This window comes from Salmo salar, chromosome ssa11 (assembly GCF_905237065.1).
Source record: "Salmo salar chromosome ssa11, Ssal_v3.1, whole genome shotgun sequence".
In the NCBI taxonomy this organism is placed as follows: domain Eukaryota; kingdom Metazoa; phylum Chordata; class Actinopteri; order Salmoniformes; family Salmonidae; genus Salmo; species Salmo salar.
The window spans coordinates 91,099,490-91,119,522 of NC_059452.1; the positions used below are offsets into that span (position 1 = coordinate 91,099,490).

The 20,033-nt window shown below is 44.4% G+C and overlaps 1 protein-coding gene across 2 annotated transcripts; it reads left to right on the top strand.

Annotated features, from left to right (window-relative positions):
* The first annotated feature begins 967 nt into the window (after nucleotides 1–967).
* On the top strand, nucleotides 968–20,013 carry LOC106563438 (WD repeat-containing protein 44). 2 transcript variants are annotated; one of them, XM_014129010.2, is made up of 20 exons: nucleotides 968–1,501; nucleotides 1,922–1,955; nucleotides 2,415–2,492; nucleotides 11,470–12,097; nucleotides 12,370–12,494; nucleotides 14,303–14,395; nucleotides 14,530–14,666; nucleotides 14,866–14,949; nucleotides 15,071–15,177; nucleotides 15,306–15,457; nucleotides 15,604–15,742; nucleotides 15,850–15,923; nucleotides 16,097–16,207; nucleotides 16,309–16,431; nucleotides 16,573–16,764; nucleotides 16,925–17,026; nucleotides 18,678–18,793; nucleotides 18,882–19,009; nucleotides 19,117–19,263; nucleotides 19,402–20,013. In XM_014129010.2, exons 1-20 carry the CDS (start codon nucleotides 1,428–1,430, stop codon nucleotides 19,488–19,490), a joined length of 2,733 nt encoding a protein of 910 aa, XP_013984485.1. In that variant the 5' UTR covers nucleotides 968–1,427; the 3' UTR covers nucleotides 19,491–20,013. The 2 variants fall into 2 exon arrangements, with proteins under 2 accessions (XP_013984485.1, XP_013984486.1); XM_014129011.2 differs by having other exon boundaries at nucleotides 969–1,501; nucleotides 15,850–15,914.
* Nucleotides 20,014–20,033: the final 20 nt, after the last annotated feature.

Sequence of the window (20,033 nt, forward strand, 5' to 3'; positions counted from 1 at the left end):
TTTGCTCCCCAAGCCAATGACTACTAACCACTGTTTCAATAAGGTTGGGGCGATTGTGATGAGCCTTGCTATGCAAGGGTTGTTACACTATCCCCTCTATTCAGAGAGTGAATTCCCACCCTTCACTATACCAAGTCTCTTATGTGTACAGTACATGGCATGCCTCTCTAATGGCTTCACCGTCGGACACCTTTGTAGCAAACAGTGAAACACCCATTGTGGAACTCGAAACTGGGTATCTATTGCTAAACACTGCTCCAATAGGGTTAACCCACTTGAGTTGTTCTTGTCTATTAATGTTCTGTATTATGTCATGATTCATGTTTTTTTATGTTTTCTGTGATCCCCAGGAAGAATAACTGCTGCTTTTGCAACAATAACTTATCTGAGCCCACTTCCAAGCCCACTCCTCTCTTCTCCTCCTCTCATATGCTCATGGTCCTCGTCTCTCCTTCATATATAAACAAAGAGGGAACCTGATTTGGTCAATTGTCTACTTCTTTCAGGGCTGTTAATGAAGGATTCATGCGTATTGTACTTTTTTTTCTGTAATAGTGTAACGATGACCCTTGCATAGGCTCAATACAATCCCCCCAAAGTGGTATTTTATTAGGATCCCCATTAGCTGTTGCAAAAGCAGCAGTTATTCTTCCTGGGGTTCACACAAAGCATGGAAAAACATGAAACATAGACAAGAAAAGCTCAAGTGGGTTAACTCTATTGGAGCAGTGTTTAGCAATAGATACCCAGTTTCGAGTTCCACAATGGGTGTTTCACTGTTTGCTACAATGGTGTTTGACTGTGAAGCCATCAGAGAGTCATGCCATGTACTGTACACATGAGGACCATGAGGATATTTAAAAGTTCTCATTTACATCAATATGAGGGGAGGAGAAGAGAAGGGTGGGCTTGGAAGTGGGCTCAGATAAGTTATCGCGAGATTTCCGTATGCGTTATTAATCTTTTGGTGTGTTCTTCCTTATTTGTGATTACACAAGCTAGCTACATTTGGCCCGGCTGCAGCCCTTTTTTTTGCTTGTTGAGGAAGAGGCTAATGGGCAGGCGTTTTATCGTTAGATATTTTGTTCGGAGTATGTATTTATGAATTGATTCAAGAAACTTGGTAGTTACCTAGGTAAAAACTAGCGCTAACTAACTTCTTTAACTAGCTGGTTACGTTAGCAGCCAGTTAGGAGTAGCTAGTACACACAGGTGAGTGGCCTCTCAAATGCATTAGCAACTTAGTAGCTAGCAACATCTGGGTGTATCCTAGCGAAGTAAGTGAGTTTTCAGTCGATTACTTTTTTATTTGCTGCACAAATTGGAAGTCTTCATCACTTCGAACCGAACACAAATATTGCAGTGATTTCCCTTAGTTTAGATGCATGCAGGGCCTCTACGATATCTAGTTCACGTTAGCTAGCTAAATGGCGTCAGATAGTGACACAGAGGAATTCTACGATGCTGCTGAAGACATACATTTTACTCCACCGCCTAAATTGTAAGTGACCTTTCTACTTACAGCTATTGTTAAAGAACTATCGTGTGTTTTTTTTATATGCTGTGATTGGTATTGAAACGTTCTCAGATATGACGTAGATGATGCTGGCCATTGATTTGCACCAGATGTTAGCAAGAGAGAACATTGTTTTGTTCATACATTCAGTGTTTCTTCTGTAGCTAATAAAGGAACAAAAACATTAGTTATCATTTTGACAACAATAACGGCTCATCTGTCTGGATGATTTTGCCTTGTTTACTCTACCCCATCCTTTTAATTATTCAAATGTTGTGGGGAGATCAATTCCCCAAGTCTACCAACAGGAATTGTGTCTGATTGACGTGTGTCTCTTTGACGCACAACCATATCAGGACTAGTCTTGTGACTAACACATTTTTACTTGTCTTTTTTATTGCTTAGGACACTGACACAGTTTGTTCTTCCCACACCTCAGGTATGTCTTCTTCTTACTATCATTTTACAGTTTTGAACATTTGTTTCTAACAGCCATCTCCTTTTTAAAGAGTTTAGTTTAACTTTGGAGTGCCATATCAAAGACTGTAACCCAGAGTGCTGGTTTTAGTTAAATCATTACTTAAAAGGCATATCTGCTGTTAACTACTTTCAAATGAGCTAGCTAGAGGATGGCCTTTAAGTGCTCTATTGAGGTTAAAGTTAACCCAAAACACAACTTTTAGTGGGATTGTTTGCAATAAGCAGTTTGCTATTGCATGTCCTGAGTTGCCAGTGAAGTTGTGTTTTAAAGACTCTATTCAGGACGCTGTCATCTCATTTACTAGTAAAATATTACAAAACATAAGCACATCCCAGCATTTTAAAGTGCTTGGATGCACTGTATGAGGTTGTTTGACTCTCCCTTTTGTTTTTGTGCCTTTGTTTTGTGTTCCTACAGGGGGTGGTAGAGAGCCCACCAGAGGACGTGGCTGTTGGGCTGGCCTCACTTGATGCACGCCAAGATGACCCCATCCAGGTATTTCCTCCTTATCTTCAAATCTAGGCCAACGCTCATGAATCCCTACTCAGATGGGGCATTGTGAATGTCATTATGAAACAAAGTTTTGTTTTATTCCCTGTGATTTTTTAAAAGTCACTGAGTATGTGTTGTTCATGTCTTAATGTTTCTTTTTTATGGTGGCTGAGTCCTGGGCTTTATGTAAATGTAGCTAGTCTGTCACTGTTCTATGGAGTCACTGCCAGTGAGGGGTGTATTACACCACTAAGTGGTCTAGGTCATTAAAGGGGAACTGGGGGGTCCCGAGTGGCGCACCGGTGTAAGGCATCGCATCTCAGTGCTTGAGGCGTCACTACAGACACCCTGGTTCAAATCCAGGCTGTATCGCAACCTGGCGTGATTGGAAGTCCCATAGGGTGGTGCACAATTGGCCCAGAGTCGTTCGTGTTTGGCCGGTGTAGAACGTCATTTTAAATAAGAATTTGTTCTTAACTATCTTGCCTAGTTAAAGGTTCAATAAAAAACCTGCACCCTTTTGGCTTACTCCTCAAGAAATGCTGGCAGAAGCCAAATGTGAGTTGGTTTGGGGGTGTGGTTTGATGTGGGGGTTTCTTGACACATCAATCGGTCAGAACCTTGCCTGCAACTGTTTCCCCCCACACAATCACATCAAACATTTCTCCTGCAGGCTGAGTTCAATAAATATATGCAGATGTATAGTGAGATGCTGGAGGAAGCTTTGAATAGGTCAGTAGCCTACAGAGTAATATGAGAAGAATGCAATTGCTGAATTTATGTAGATATTCTAAACTAAGTGTTTTGATAACTTTCAAATGTAATAACAGGTCCATGTAGAATAAACATAATACCATAGAAGCGGTGCTCTGCTAATATAACAATGTGCATCTTTCATTCTCATTCCCAGTTGATACAGATACTGTGCCTATTGGTGTTAATGGGGGCTACCTTGGCACATTTTAATGCCGAGTGCCAGGTCTCTCTCCATTCAGAAACATCAGTATCAAGCCTGTCTGTTAGTCTGAAACATCACGTCTCCATGTGCTGGCTCCATACATGTTTCTGTGAACACATACACACATAGTTACTGTTCTATTACCAATGGCAGTTAGGATAGGTAATATCTGACATACAAACAGGTACTATGTGGAAGTTTGAACAGGTCAGATAAAACCTACCCTATTATGGTCTCGCCATCAAATGACTGAGGCTGCCGTTTGGCTAAAGCATCTCCAGTCCATCGGTAGAAATAGGCAGAGTTCATCAGTGATACATGGAATGAAAAGGGTGTTGCTATTACTGGACATTTGTGCTGTACTGTATTATTAGTAATCACCTCATTGTGGATGTGTTGAGTGCCAGGTCTCTCCTGCATCTCATGCATCTGAACACATACGGTGTCTTCAGAAAGTATTCATGGCCCTTGACTTATTCCACATTGAAATTGGTTGTTGATTAGTGTTTAGCTCCATTCCGTTACTTTTTAACCTGAAAACTCCCCAGTCTTAACGATTACAAGCATACCCATAAACTGAAAATATGGAGAGTGGTACTCCGTAATGTGCTGGATTGGATTTGCCCCAAAAATAACACTTTGTATTCAGGACCCCCAAAAATACTGCTTTGCCAAATTTTTTGCAGTGTTAATTTCGTACCTTTTTGTAAACAGGATGCATGTTTTTTTTTTTTTTAATCTGTACAGGATTCCTTCATTTCACTCTGTCAATTAGGTTAGTATTGTGGAGTAATGCCAATGTTGATCCATCCTCAAATTTCTCCTTTCCCAGCCATTAAACTATGTAATGGTTTTGAAGTCACCATTGGCCTCATGGTGAAATCCCTGAGTGGTTTTCTTCCTCTCTGGCAACTGAGTTAGGAAGGATGTCTTTATCCTTGTAGTGACTGGGTGTATTGATACCATCCAAAGTGTAATTAATAACTTCACCATGCATTCAATGTTTATTTATTTTTTACATCTACCAATGTGTGCTCTTCTTTGCGAGTCATTGGAAAACCTCCCTGGTAATTGTATGTGGGGTACAGAGATGAGGTAGTCATTCAAAATTAATGTTAAAACTTTTATTGCACACAGTCCATGCAACATATGTGACTTGTTAAGCAAAACATGTACTCCTTAAGGTATTTACGCTTGCCATAACAAAATACTTAATGACTGAAGACATTTCAGCTTTTCATTTTTTATTTATTTGTACAATTTTGAAAAACATTATTCCACTTTGAAATGATTGGGTATTGTGTGTAGGCCAATGACACAACATCTCAATGTAATCCACTTTAATTTCAGGCTGTAACACAACAAAATGTGGATAAAGTCAAGGGGTGTGAATACTTTCTGAATGCTCTGTAAACAGTCACTGTTCTATTACTAATGGCAGTTAGGGATAGGTGATATCTGACACACAAACATGCTATGTTGAAGTTTGAACGGGTCAGACCAAACCTACCTAATTCTGTTCTCCCCATCGACAACCGTTGGTGAGCAGGCAAGAGGTGAGGTCTTTGCCAGAGCCCAATTGATGGGCATAGCAGCGTAGATAAGCTCCTAGCCTCTCGTCAAAAATACTGATTACATGATCAATAGTGGAACCAACCTAATTTCTGCGTTAATCTTTCTATTTCACTTCAGATATCATAAAATGTGAAGTGAAATAGAATGGCAAGCACAGCGATCAGGCTCGTTCCACCCGGCTAGGTTATGCCCTGGAATTTTTATGCATCTAAGAAGTAGAAAATAAGCAGCAATTTATCAAAGTAATGAAGTGGGTTACCTTCTGTATTTGTACAAATTATGAGCCTGTGAAAGCTGTTGCTGGCCAGATACTTTCCAACATGTGGCTTACTGTTCCATTCATAGGAATTCTCACAGTAAAGGCATGTTGCTGTTCAGGGCCCCCTTGCTAGTCTTGTCTATGCTGCATATTTGGCTGCAAACTGGATCTCTCTCTAACCACTGCAACAGGCAATGTTATGAGGTGGTGTTGACTGGGAGGGATTTTCTTTTATACAACTTTCCACATAAAACACATTACCTGTCGTTGTTCATTCGGGCAGCAATTCGCGTCACTATCAGAGGCCTCGTTATGGCGGGGCCTTTTCATTGAAGTCATGGAAGACTGGCAACAACGGAGGTGTCACAAGGGTACTTGTGTCAAATTATTTTTTATTTGTTTTATTTCACCTTTATTTAACCAGGTAGGCAAGTTGAGAACAAGTTCTCATTTACAATTGCGACCTGGCCAAGATAAAGCAAAGCAGTTTGACACATACAACAACAGATTTACACATGGAGTGAAACAAACAGTCAATAATACAGTAGAAAAATAAGTCTATGTACAATGTTAGCAAATGAGGTGAGATAAGGGATGTAAAGGCAAAAAGGCCATGGTGGTGAAGTGCATACAATATAGCAAGTAAAACACTGGAATGGTTGATTTGCAGTGGAAGTGCAAAGTAGAAATAATTAGGTGCAAAGGAGCTAAATACAGTAGGGGAAGAGGTAGTTGTTTGGGCTAAATTATAGATGGGCTATGTACAGGTGCAGTGATCTGTGAGCTGCTCTGACAGCTGGTGCTTAAAGCTAGTGAGGGAGATAAGTGTTTCCAGTTTCAGAGATTTTTGTAGTTCATTCCAGTCATTGGCAGCAGAGAACTTGAAGGAAAGGCGACAAAAGGAGGAATTGGCTTTGGGGGTGACCAGTGAGATATACCTGCTGGAATGCGTGCTACAGGTGGGTGCTGCTATGGTGACCAGCGAGCTCAGATAAGGGGGGACTTTACCTAGCAGGGTCTTCTAGATGACCTGGAGCCAGTGGGTTTGGCGACGAGTATGAAGCGAGGGCCAGCCAACGAGAGCGTACAGGTCGCAGTGGTGGGTAGTATATGGGGCTTTGGTGACAACGGATGGCACTGTGATAGACTGCATCCAATTTATTGAGTAGGGTGTTGGAGGCTATTTTGTAAATTACATCGCCAAAGTCGAGGATCGGTAGGATGGTCAGTTTTACGAGGGTATGTTTGGCAGCATGAGTGAAAGATGCTTTGTTGCGAAATAGGAAGCCAATTCTAGATTTAACTTTGGATTGGAAATGCTTAATGTGAGTCTGGAAGGAGAGTTTACAGTCTAACCAGACACCCAGGTATTTGTAGTTGTCCACATATTCTAAGTCAGAACCATCCAGAGTAGTGATACTGGACGGGCGGGCAGGTGCAGGCAGCGATCGGTTGAAGAGCATGCATTTAGTTTTACTTGCATTTAAAAGCAGTTGGAGGCCACGGAAGGAGAGTTGTATGGCATTGAAGCTAGTCTGGAGGGTTGTTAAGTGTCCAAAGAAGGGCCAGAAGTATACAGAATGGTGTCGTCTGCGTAGAGGTGGATTAGAGACTCACCAGCAGCAAGAGCGATGACACTTTTATTCAGAGGTCTTGCCTGACAAGCTGTGAAAATAGCAAGTGAACCAAATTATTTTTGGAGGTCACTAAACCATTGCTATCACATTGCTGGGCATGTTATGATACCTATGCTTCTTCTGGTAGGTGCTGGCATCCATTTATGACCAGGGAATCAGTCTGGCACCCAACTGTGCACTTTGTTGAACAGAAAACCAGGGTCAACGATTGTCGTCATCATCCATCAGTTATAAACATAGTTCGAGAAATAACGTAATCTTGTTTGAAAGCCAATTTTATGCTTTACAGATGTTGACTGACTAGCTCCAGATTGGATTAGATTCAGAATGGTGACAGTTACACTATGCAACATGTTTTGCTATGGTCCTGGTTTGGTTTGAGTTTGTTGCTGCTAGTTAGTACACTGTTGTAGTCAGACATGAGCTACATAGTACCACCATCGCTGCATCCATTATTTATTTGTGCCCGAGACATGGGTTGCACCTCAGATGTTAAGGTTTTGTCTAAGTTACACAACGTTAGTGGCATGGAAATATGCCACTATAATATGATGATATGATGGCTGAAGTAGGCAAATAATTAGAAGAAAACTGCCATATTATGTCCTCAAATTTACACTTATGTTCAAAAGTTTGGGGTCACATAGAAATGTCCATTTAAAATATCAAATTGATCAGAAAGACATTGTTAATGTTATAAATGACAATTGTAGCTGGAAACGGCTGATTTTTTAAATTTTTTAATGGAATATCTATGTAAGCGTACAGAGGCCCGTTATCAGCAACCATCACTCCTGTGTTCCAATGGCACATTGTGTTAGCTAATCCAAGTTTATCATTTTAAAAGGCTAATTGATCATTAAAAAACCCTTTTGCAATTATGTTAGCACAGCTGAAACTGTTGTGCTGATTTTAAAGAAGCAATAAAACTGGCCGCCTTTAGACTAATTGAGTATCTGGAGCATCAGCATTTGTGGGTTCAAATACAGGCTCAAAATGGCCAGAAACAAAGACCTTTATTCTGAAACTCGTCAGTCTATTCTTGTTCTGAGAAATGAAGGCTATTCCATGCGAGAAATTGCCAAGAAACTGAATATCTCATACAACGCTGTGTACTACTCCCTTCAAAGTACTGCGCAAACTGGCTCTAACCAGAATAGAAAGAGGAGTGGGAGGCCCCAGTGCACAACTGAGCAAGAGGACAAGTACATTAGAGTGTCTCGTTTGAGAAACAAGTCCTCAACTGGCAGCTTCATTAAATGGTACCCGCTAAACACCAGTCTCAACGTCAACAGTGAAGAGGCGACTCCGGGATGCTGGCCTTGTTGGTGATGGGGACACCAAGGAACTTGAACGCTCAACCCGTTCCACTACAGTCCTGTAGCCCACGATCAGCTCCTTTGTCTTGATCACGTTGAGGTTGTCCTGGCACCACACGACCAGGTCTCCGATCTCATCCCTATAGGCTGTCTCATCGTTGTCGGTGATCAGGCCTACCACCATTGTGTCGTCAGCGAACTTAATGATGGTGTTGGAGTCGTGCTTGGCCACGCAGTCGTGGGTGAACAGGGAGTACAGGAGGGGACTAAACACACACCCCTGAGGGCCCCCCATTGTTGAGGATCAGCGTGGCTGTGTTGTTGCTACCCTTACCACCTGGGGGCAGCCTGTCAGGAAGTCCAGAATCCAGTTGCAGAGGGAGGTGTTTAGTCCCAGGGTCCTTAGCTTAGTGATGCGCTTTGTGGGCGCTATGGTGTTGAATGCTGAGCTGTAGTCAATAAATAGCATTCTCACATAGGTGGTCCTTTTTTCCAGGTGGGAAAGGGCAGTGTGGAGACGCAATCTCAATCGCACATCTGTGGATCTGTTAGGGCGGTATGCAAATTGCAGTGGGTCTAGGGTTTCTGGGATAATGGTGTTGATGTGAGCCATGACCAGCCTTTCTAAGCACTTCATGGCTACCGACGTGAGTGCCATGGGGCGGTAGTCATTTAGGCAGGTTACCTTCACGTTCTTGGGCACACAGACTATGGTGGTCTGCTTGAAACATGTAGGTATTACAGACTTGGTCAGGGAGAGGTTGAAAATGTCAGTGAAGACACTTGACAGTTGGTCCAAGCATGCTCTGATTACACATGCTGGGAATCCGTCTGGCCCCGTGGCCTTGTGAATGTTGACCTGTTTTAAAGGTCTTGCTCACATCGGCTACGGAGTGCGTGATCAAAGCACGTCAAAAATGGCTAGCTTTGGTAATGTTAGCTAGCTAAAATAGTGGTCCCCTCAGTCTTAATTAACAGGCTAAAGTTATACAGCAATTATGACCAAAGGTTTTCCTGCTAATTATTTACCTTCTTTTGAAATGTTGTGTTTCTGAGCCAAATCCAAGTTTTATTGTGGTAGGCTAACGTTAGCCAGCTGGCTAACGTCAGCGACGCTAGCAATGATAGTTATCAAAATATACATAACTAGCAGTCTATGGTCTCGATACCTGTATACTCACTGCAACTGCTCTGGGGACCAACAAACACCAACCACCTATTCCGTATGATGGCATCCTTCGGTAGGGGATACAAACCATAGTTGGTCAATCCGTAAGGGCTTTTCAGTCACAAACGACGTGTTCTTTTGCACGCGGATCCCTATTGAGGGGGTTTGTTTATCTGGCCTGGGTTACCCCAGTGGGAGGAGTTTGAACAGGGTGAGAAGTGATTTCACCTGGCTCCCTGGAGAAAGCCAGGTGCCCCGCTCTGGCCGACGGTGAAGTGATATAAACAAACACGTGGAGGGAGGAGGATTCTGTATTTTCACACGCAAAAGTGATTGCTTTTGCTAAAGACGTTTAATCTGCCTTCTCTTCTTAAATTCTAACATTTATATTAGGAAAAATATTTTTAACTCAGCAAAAAAAGAAACGTCCCCTTTTCAGGACCCTGTCTTTAAAAGATAATTAGTAAAAATCCAAGTAACTTCACAGATCTTCATTGTAAAAGGGTTTAAACACTGTTTCCCATGCTTGTTCAATGAACCATTAATTATTAATGAACATGCACCTGTGGAACGGTCGTTAAGACACTAACAGCTTACAGACGGTAGGCAATTAAGGCCACAGTTATGAAAACATAGGACACCAAAGAGGCCTTTCTATTGACTCTGAAAAAACTCCAAAAGAAAGGTGCCCAAGGGTCCCTGCTCATCTGCGTGAACGTGCCTTATGCATGCTGCAAGGAGGCATGAGAACTGCAGATGTGGCAAGGGCAATAAATTGCTATGTCCGTACTGTGAGACGCCTAAGACAGCGCTACAGGGAGACAGGATGGACAGCTGATCGTCCTCGCAGTGGCAGACCACATGTAACAACACCTGCACAGGATCGGTACATCTGAACATCACGCCTGCGGGACAGGTACAGGATGGCAACAACAACTGCTGAGTTACACCAGGAATGCACAATCCCTCCATCAGTGCTCAGACTGTCCACAATAGGCTGAGAGCGGCTGGACTGAGGGCTTGTAGGCCTGTTGTAAGGCAGGTCCTCACCAGACATCACCGGCAACAACGTCGCCTATGGGCACAAACCCACCGTCGCTGGACCAGACAGGACTGGCAAAAAGTGCTCTTCACTGATGAGTTGCGTTTTTGTCTCACCAGGGGTGATGGTCGGATTCGCGTTTATCGTTGAAGGAATGAGCGTTACACCGAGGCCTGTACTCTGGAGCGGGATCAATTTGGAGGTGGAGGGTCCGTCATGGTCTTGGGCGGTGTGTCACAGCATCTTCGGACTGAGCTTGTTGTCATTGCAGGCAATCTCAACACTGTGCGTTACAGGGAAGACATCCTCCTCCCTCATGTGGTACCCTTTCTGCAGGTTCATCCTGACATGACCCTCCAGCATGACAATGCCACCAGCCATACTGCTCGTACTGTGCGTGATTTCCTGCAAGACAGGAATGTCAGTGTTCTGCCATGGCCAGCGACGAGCCCGGATCTCAATCCCATTGAGCACATCTGGGAGACGGTTGGATCGGAGGGTGAGGACCAGGGCCATTCCCCCCAGAAATGTTAGGGAACTTGCAGGTGCCTTGGTGGAAGAGTGGGGTAACATCTCACAATAAGAACTGGCAAATCTGGTGCAGTCCATGAGGAGGAGATGCACTGCAGTACTTAATGCAGCTGGTGGCCACACCAGATACTGACTTACTTTTGACCCCCCCCCCCCCCCCCTTTGTTCAGGGACACATTATTCCATTTCTGTTAGTCACGTGTCTTATGGAACTTGCTCAGTTTGTCTCAGTTGTTGAATCTTATGTTCATACAAATATATCATATCGATGCCACATGCCGTTTTCAAAGGGATTAGTTGGTTTTTAGGGGCAGTCGCTCTTTAAAATCAACGCACACAGCCCCTCAACATGTGTCTGTCTAATCCTTCTCCACACCCCTCTTTCACCGTGACTGAATACAAGAACAATCTCCTCATTTGAGGAACATCCTGTTATGAGAACATCCCTTTGGATGATAATGTTTTCATCGGTGATGTCTTGTTCCTCCTAGATCATCGACAGCATCATTGAGGAGAGCCAAAAGGGAAGTGTGGCGGAGGAGGCTCTGCTGATGGGAGAGAGGGATGTTGAGACGAGGGCGGAGTCTGAGGTGAAGAAGGAGAATAAGGCCCCTGTAGAACCAGAGCATCCTGCTGTGGACTCTCAGCCTGTGGTTGAGAGATCAGAGCAGCCTCAGGAACAGCAGGGAGCGTGTTCCATGGTTCTCCCAGACATTCCCGGCCCGTCGGTTGGGTCACAGGAGCACGTCCAGCCCCCAGACATCACCAGCACCCTGGGTCAGGGCCAGAATCAACCAGACCTCCCACCGGACCTCCCGCCGGACCTTCCTGACCTACCCCGGGTGTCTGCAGAGGACAGGGAGCAGAGACCTGCAGACATCCTAGACCAGGTCCCCCTCACAGACAAGAAGCCAGGTGACTCCACCGACCCTGGACCTTCTAAACCCCCACGGCAGTGCACTGTAGAGCCTGACATTGTGGCCAGCACCAAGAAGCCTCCGCCCTCACGCCCTCCTCCTCCCAGCGGAGCTCCTCCTCCTCGACCACCTCCCCCATCCCGACCTGCTCTACCCCTCAGCAAGAAGTCCCAGGAGTGTTTGAGGCCCACAGGACTGGATGGTAAATAACGCTGTACTTGTTTCTCCACACACCCAATTGCATAAGGTCAATAGACTGAATGCTGATATGCATGTCAATTAAACATTTTCCTACAGGGCGTAAATACATTGATTGACCTCTCATAAATGTTCACTTCTGTTCCCACACCTACTACTTAGAAATTCTATTAAAATTAAGGTTGTAGGTAATTTAATTGTTTAACCATGGAGACAAAGTTACTGTGTTGACCTTTGACCCTGCGTGTCTGCTGTGTGATTGGCCTTTGTGTGCAGCGGAGCCAGAGGAGTCGTGTGGCCTGGTGTCTCCCAGCAGCACAGTGAGAGGCATCACCAAGGATCTGCAGCACTCTCTGGACTTGGCCAGCGCCACCAGCGGGGACAAGGTGGTCACAGCACAGGTCAGTTGGTAGTTGTTTCCCATGCGTTCCATTGGCACAGCACACGGGTCCACAAATTGTTGCCCAAGAAGTACAGTGCATTCGGGAAGTATTCAGACCACTTCCCCTTTTCACATTTTGTTACGTTACAGCCTTATTCTAAAATGTGTTACATTCTATTTTTTCCTCGTCAATCTACACACACTACTCCATAATGACAAAGCAAAAACAGGTTTTTAGTATTTTTTTGCTAATTTATTAAAAATACAATACCTTATTTACATAAGTGTTCAGACCCTTTGCTATGAGACTCGAAATTGATCTCAGGTGCATCCTGTTTCCATTGATCATCCTTGAGCTGTTTCTACAACATGATTGGAGTCCACCTGTGATAAATTCAATTGATTGGACATGATTTCGAAAGGCACACACCTGTCTATATAAAGGTCTCACAGTTGACAGTACATGTCAGAGCAAAAGCCAAGCCATGAGGTCGAAGGAATTGTCCGAAGAGCTCCGAGACAGGATTGTCGAGGCACAGATCTGGGGAAGGGTAACAAAAAATGTCTGCAGCATTGAAGGTCCCCAAGAACACAGTGGCCTCCATCATTCTTAAATGGAAGAAGTTTGGAGCCACCAAGGCCTTTTTAGAGCTGGCTGCCTGGCCAAACTGAGCAATCGGGGGAGAAGGACCTTGGTCAGGGAGGTGACCAAGAACCCGATGGTCAGTCTGACAGAGCCTCAAAGTGTAGATGGAGGAACCTTCTAGAAGGACAATCATCTCTGCAGCACTCCACTAATCAAGCCTTTGTTAGAGTGGCCAGACGGAAGCCACTCCTCAGTAAAAGGCAGCCCGCTTGGAGTTTGCCAAAAGGCACCTAAAGGACTCTGATCATGATAAACAAGGTTCTCTGGTCTGATGAAACCAAGATTGAATTGTTTGTCCTGAATACCAAGCGTCACATCTGGAGGAAACCTGGCACCATCCCTACAGTGAAGCATGGTGGTGGTGGCAGCATCATGCTGTGAGGATGTTTTTCAGCCGCAGGGACTGGGAGACTAGTCAGGATCGAGGCAAAGCTGAACAGAGCAAAGTACAGAGATCCTTAATGAAAACCTGCTCCAGAGCGCTCAGGGCCTCAGACTGGGGCCTAGGTTTACCTTCCAACAGGACAACGTCCCTAAGCACACAGCCAAGACAATGCAGGAGTGGCTTTGGGACAAGTCTCAATGTTCTTGAGTGGCCCGCACTTGAACCTGATAGAACATCTCTGGAGAGACCTGAAAATAGCTGTGCAGCGACACTCCCCATCCAACCTGACCGAGCTTGAGAAGATCTGCAGAGAAGAATGGGAGAAGTTCCCCAAATACAGGTGTGCCAAGCTTGTACCGTCATACCCAAGAAGACTCGAGACTGGTGCTTCAACAAAATACTGAGTAAATGGTCTGAATACTTATGTAAATGTCATATTTCAGTTTATTATTTTTAATACATTTGCAAAAAATGTCTAAACCTGTTTTTGCTTTGTCATTATGGGGTATTGTGTGTAGATTGATGAGGGGAGGGGGAAAACAATCAATTTTAGAATAAGGCTGTAACGTAACAAAATGTGGAAAAGGGAAGGTGGTCTGAATACTTTCCGAATGCACTGTATATATTCTTCTGCACCTGGTGAACACTTTGTCCTGACGAAGACCCAGTCCTTTTCTGACTAAACACTTTAAGAGCAGCGTGTTGATTTTACTTTTAGTTCTATGTTGTCCTCTTTTTCAACAGCCTTTAACAATTTTGAATACTGGTTAGTTAACACCTGTTTGTGTTCCCACAGGAGAATGAGGATGAGCAAGCATCCGGTCCCATTGATGACTCTCTAGGTCCTCAGCGCCCACGCTCCAACTCTGGCAGAGAGCTGACTGATGAGGTACATATTGTCGTCTCTGTGTCTTCCATTCATCCAGCCTTCAGCTCCTTTTGTAGAGGTTTGCTTCTGTCTACACATACCTTTTTGAGTGTGTGTTTCAAATTCATTGATTGGGTGTGCTGTCTCTGTAATAGGAGATCCTGGCGAGTGTGATGATCAAGAATCTGGACACTGGGGAGGAGATCCCTCTGATCCAGGCAGAGGAGAAGCTTCCTACAGGGATCAACCCACTCACATTACACATCATGAGGAGGACCAAGGAGTACATCACGTAAGAACTGCTCTCCTATTACATCAACTATTCTAATATCTCATGGGCTCACACCAATCCCTGGTATATGGTTAAAAAACATACAGCTATATAATCATTCCCCTGTGCTAACAGATTGCTTTGGTGAGGATATAGTGAGTAGCACTCACATGCAGCAATACAGAAGATATCACCGTTTGTTCCTTTTTTTTTCTGTCAGGAATGACGCAGCACAGTCCGATGATGATGACAGAGGCCAGGCTCCGCTGACTGACACAGACGGAGGGAAGCTGAAACAGAAAACGTAAGACTTGGAACAGTGCCCTGCCTCTTGCTGTGGTTACAGTCTTTCCTCTCTGCTGCTGTGACAGAGCCTGTGATAAAGTTCATGGAGTTTTATGTCTCCTCTGTCTTCACTCCCCCAGCACTCGGCTGAAGAAGTTCCTGGGCAAGTCTGTGAAGAGGGCCAAGCATCTGGCTGAGGAGTATGGGGAGAAGGCCGTCAACAAGGTGAAGAGTGTCCGTGATGAAGGTATGCCAAGCCCCACCCCAATCACATGCCTGCTTGTTTTCATGATGGACATATTTTTGTATTTGCTCTTCATCAGTTGGTCAGTAGTGTTGCTGCTGTTTAGTCTCACTGCGTGGTTGTTGTCTCAGTTTTCCATAACGACCAGGATGACCCGTCATCCAGTGACGATGAGGGGATGCCCTACACCCGGCCTGTCAAGTTCAAGGCAGCCCACAGCTTCAAGGGCCCCTTCGACTTTGATCAGGTCAAGGTGGTCCAGGACCTGAGCGGAGAACACATGGTAAGATATTGTGTTAATGTGTCAGTGCTTTCATTCCATTAAACAATTGACTACTGCCATGACTGAAGCACATGTTACAATGAATGTAGATGTAAAACGTGAGTATATGTATATTTTGCCAAACCCTTGTTCTGTGGTTCCCTCAGGGTGCAGTGTGGACCATGAAGTTCTCTCACTGCGGGAGGCTGTTGGCGACAGCAGGCCAGGACAACGTGGTGCGAATCTGGGTTCTGAAAAATTCCTTTGACTACTTCAACAACATGAGGGCAAAGTACAACACTGAAGGTAGGTAGATCATGAGTAGTTTAGTTTCTCTCTCTACCACACCTTTGGAAAATGTAAGGCTTGTTTGGTGGGTTTCTCATGGTTCCTCCCTTTATGTTGTCAACCAGGTCGTGTGTCTCCCTCTCCCTCTCAGGAAAGCCTGTGTTCCTCCAAATCAGACACGGACGGTGGGGTGAGTAAGGTTAGGACCCGTCTGTGATATAATCAGATGCATGGTTTATTTGTGTTAACTCAAACCACTAAAGGAGGAAGTAATAGCTCAATCACACCCAGTTGTCTAGAAGGTCTAATTTAACCAGTGTTACCATTCAGACCTCAGCACCAGTCTGACAGACAAGTGTCTTCTGTTCCCAGATGAGCAGTGTTCCTGAAGACCCTGAGGACAAGAATCTCCCCTTCCGCCAAATCCCGTTCTGCAAGTACAAGGGTCATACAGCTGACTTGCTTGACCTGTCCTGGTCAAAGGTGATACTCCAAATCCCTTTCCTCCTCCCCCTTTAAAAAAAACAACACTCCCAAACGACTGTACACTGTGTCCTAATATTTCCTGTGTTCTTTGTTTCCAGAACTACTTCCTGCTTTCCTCGTCGATGGATAAGACAGTCCGACTGTGGCACATATCCAGGAGAGAGTGTCTATGCTGCTTTCAGCATATTGACTTTGTCACAGCCATCGCTTTCCATCCCAGAGTAAGTGGGCCTCTGTGAGCTTGTGTGCCTTTGTTAGTGCGTGTTTAGGTTTAAGTATGGACCTTTTTAAGTGCAGAATGAGTTGGCTGTATTTGTGTTCTGACTGTGATAGCCAGACTAATGATCTGTTATTTCTCCTAGGATGACAGGTACTTTCTGAGTGGCTCTCTGGATGGGAAACTGCGTCTGTGGAACATCCCAGACAAGAAGGTAGCTCTGTGGAATGAGGTGGATGGACAAACACGCCTCATCACTGCTGCCAACTTCTGCCAGAACGGGAAGTATGCTGTCATTGGCACCTACGATGGCCGCTGCATCTTCTACGACACAGAGGTACGGTGGAGGGAGAATTATACACTGTTCCTCAAGTTTGAAGAATCATTATTTCAGCCAATGTTTGATGATTCTTTGAGCATTACAATGGCTGAACATAATTATGAAAATGAGGAACACAGGATATGGTTTACCATTTCTAAGTTGTTTCTTTCTTCAGCGCCTTAAATACCACACCCAGATCCATGTACGGTCAACCAGAGGCAGGAACCGAGTGGGGCGGAAAATCACAGGCATCGAGCCTCTGCCTGGAGAGAACAAGGTATACCCATGTTCTGATGAACTTTCCAGACATGCCTCTCTGGAGATGACAGACTAGTGACCAATGTTCCCACTAAGCTGTGGGCATGCAGCTCCCCGGGACTGCCGCACAGAAGAAATATCAGCCCACGCAGAGAAACACAAGATTGAACTTCACTCAACTTTCTCTAGTTTTCCCCCTTAGTTAACACTATTAACATTTCCCTTTACTGTGGGAATGGTGATCGAATCAACGCATTATTATCCACTTTCAATGCAACATACCAAAACAAACTATGCAAGACTTACTATGCAAAACTAACTATGCAAGAGATTTTGTTGTAGGTAGGCTAGAATGCATCGGAGTAGGATTCCATTTTATTGACACGCCCATACTCTACACAGACCTTTGGGGCATGACCAATCAGAGCTGCAGTAGGCCTATATGCAAATAGACAATTGTCATATAAAGTTCATTCGGAAAGTATTCAGACCCCTTGACTTTTTCCACATTTTGTTACGTTACAGCTGTATTCTAAAATGGATTAAATAAATAAAAATCCTCAATCTACACACAATACCCCATAATGACAAAGCAAATGTGTCTAAAAATGGCTATAAACCTGTTTCTGCTTTGTCATTATGGGGGGTGTGTGTGTGATATTTTTTGACTGCCAAACCCTAACCCGGATGACACTGGACCAACTGTGCATCGCCCTATGGGACTCCCAATCACGGCCGGTTGTGATAAAGCCTGGAGTCGAACCAGGGTCTGTAGTGACTCTAGCGCTGAGATGCAGTGCCTTCGACCACTGCGCCACTCGGGAGCCCCTTGATGAGGGGGGAAAAAAATATTAAATCCATTTCAGAATAAGGCTGTAATGTAACAAAATGTGGAAAAAGTCAAGGGGTCTGAATAATTTCCAAATGCACTGTATGGATCTGTGCCATTCACTTTGAACTGGACTGTGTCCAGGGTGAGCGGTCGTGAGTAGATGCTTGTTCTGAGATCAAAGCAAGAGCTGCATGTAGCCGTGTGTGCACATTTGTTCATATCATTTAATAGTTAGTGAGTTATTAGCCCATATTATAGATAATTTGGGGGAGTGATTGCAATGGGGGTGTGATTGCTTCCTATAAGAGCACAAAACGAGTACATTTCTAGACATCTTTGAAAAGTGAGTCAGGTAAAGAGCTTTTTTTGATGTCTTAATGGGGCAGTGTTGTATTTTGAGACGGGCTTGAATAAGCTAAGTAGCTAATGGCAGAGGGTAGTATCATTTGTCTGATTGTCTGTAATAATGGTTGGGGAATAATAATGCATTTTATTTTGTAAGGTGGTTTCTTCCATCAAACACATTTTCAGTCACCTCCTTGTCTGACGGACAAGTGGATAAACAGGTTGTCAAGCCCTGCATGTTTTGTTTGTTTTTAAAGTCTCATGGAATGTAGGTCTACATTGAACACCACACAAAGGCTGCTACAGTAGGCTGAATGATAAATTGCTATCATGTTAAAATGTTATGGGATGAATTTTCTCTGTTTTTGATGGTAGGCCTACATTATGATCAAATGGCCACAGTAGCCTCCTTGACCACTGTCTGAAACTGTAACTTAAAATTCAGGGCACGTTGCAGTTGTCCGTTAGCTAAGTCTCTTTATTTTGTTATTAGATTCTGGTAACCTCCAATGACTGCAGGATCCGCCTGTATGACCTGCGGGACCTGTCTCTGTCCATGAAGTACAAGGGTTATGTCAACAGCAGTAGTCAGATCAAAGCCAGCTTCAGGTGAGAACAGCTCCACCTCAGTCCGCCATGTTGTTCAATGTTGCCGGTCAACAAATCGTGAGGAACGGCTACGCTCTTTATTTTCCAGCCATGACTATTCGTTCATTGTGAGTGGCTCAGAAGACAAGTACGTGTACATCTGGAGCACCTACCATGATCTGAGCAAGTTTACCTCCGTACGACGAGACCGCAATGACTTCTGGGAGGGAATTAAAGGTACCTAGATACTGTAGTGGTGCTCAGGTCTTTACAGTTGGTAACATGAAAGTCTGGTTGGCTTGGTTGTAGTGTCCCTCCGCTAAGTCTAGTCTCTTGTCTTTCAGCCCACAATGCAGTAGTGACATCGGCCATTTTCGCCCCCCATCCTAACCTGATCGTCCCCCAAGAGGCGGGGGCAGAGAAAGCGGGGGCTGGGGCCGAAGCAGAGTGTAAGAGCGTGGACTCCACTGATTCCGAAACCATTCCGTCAGGTACAGCATGCCGGTTGAGACCTGTTTCTGTATGCTTAGACTAATCAGAGGGATTACCATAAACTGATGTGTTGAGTGGATAGTAAAACACTTTTTTTGTATACTTTCAATGCTTAACATGGTATTTCTTGTCCACAGGGGCTCTGAAGGCCGATCATACGGAGGTTCTGCTCTCTGCTGACTTCACCGGCGCCATTAAAGTTTTCATCAATGTAAAAAAATACTGAGCACTTCTGCCTTAAAGGCTTCACCCTGAACATATACTGAACTCTTGTCAGTGTGCCAGTGTACAGTCCTACCATGGAGGCAGAGCAACCCGCTACCCTGCCAATGCTTCTAAAACTGGACAATTTCCTACTGGTGAGTGCTCCGGGAGGGAGGAGTTAACCCTCCGGAGAACAGGGACCCTAAAGTAGAGGATGATGATGGTGGCGGAAGTGGCTCACAGATGTCCTGTCACAAAGAACAAGTGCACTGTGTTTAAAGTAAAGCAGGTTTGTGAGACTGGATCAGACCGTATAGTAGGACCAGAATTTGGTTAAACAAGTGCAGTGTGGGGTGGACGGTTATGACACTAATGGAAGCTTTTTGTCAGTTTTAACAGGCACTGTCTTACTCTTAACTTCACTGCTTTTCTAGTACCCTCTCCTCCTTGCCAGGAATGTCCGTCTTAAAATTAAAACCAACTCCAATCATTTCAGGTACATCTGTGTCTTATGTTATGAAAAATAAAATGGAACCACTTTTTAAGCATAATGGTTTTCATTTAT

What these genes read in the sequence shown, in the direction of transcription:
- LOC106563438 (XM_014129010.2), top strand. Translation starts at nt 1,428, where the DNA reads ATGGCGTCAGATAGTGACACAGAGGAATTCTACGATGCTGCTGAAGAC. An exon ending in TTTACTCCACCGCCTAAATT is followed by an intron (nt 1,502 to 1,921) that starts GTAAGTGACCTT and finishes TTTATTGCTTAG; the next exon opens with GACACTGACACAGTTTGTTC. An exon ending in TTCCGAAACCATTCCGTCAG is followed by an intron (nt 19,264 to 19,401) that starts GTACAGCATGCC and finishes TCTTGTCCACAG; the next exon opens with GGGCTCTGAAGGCCGATCAT.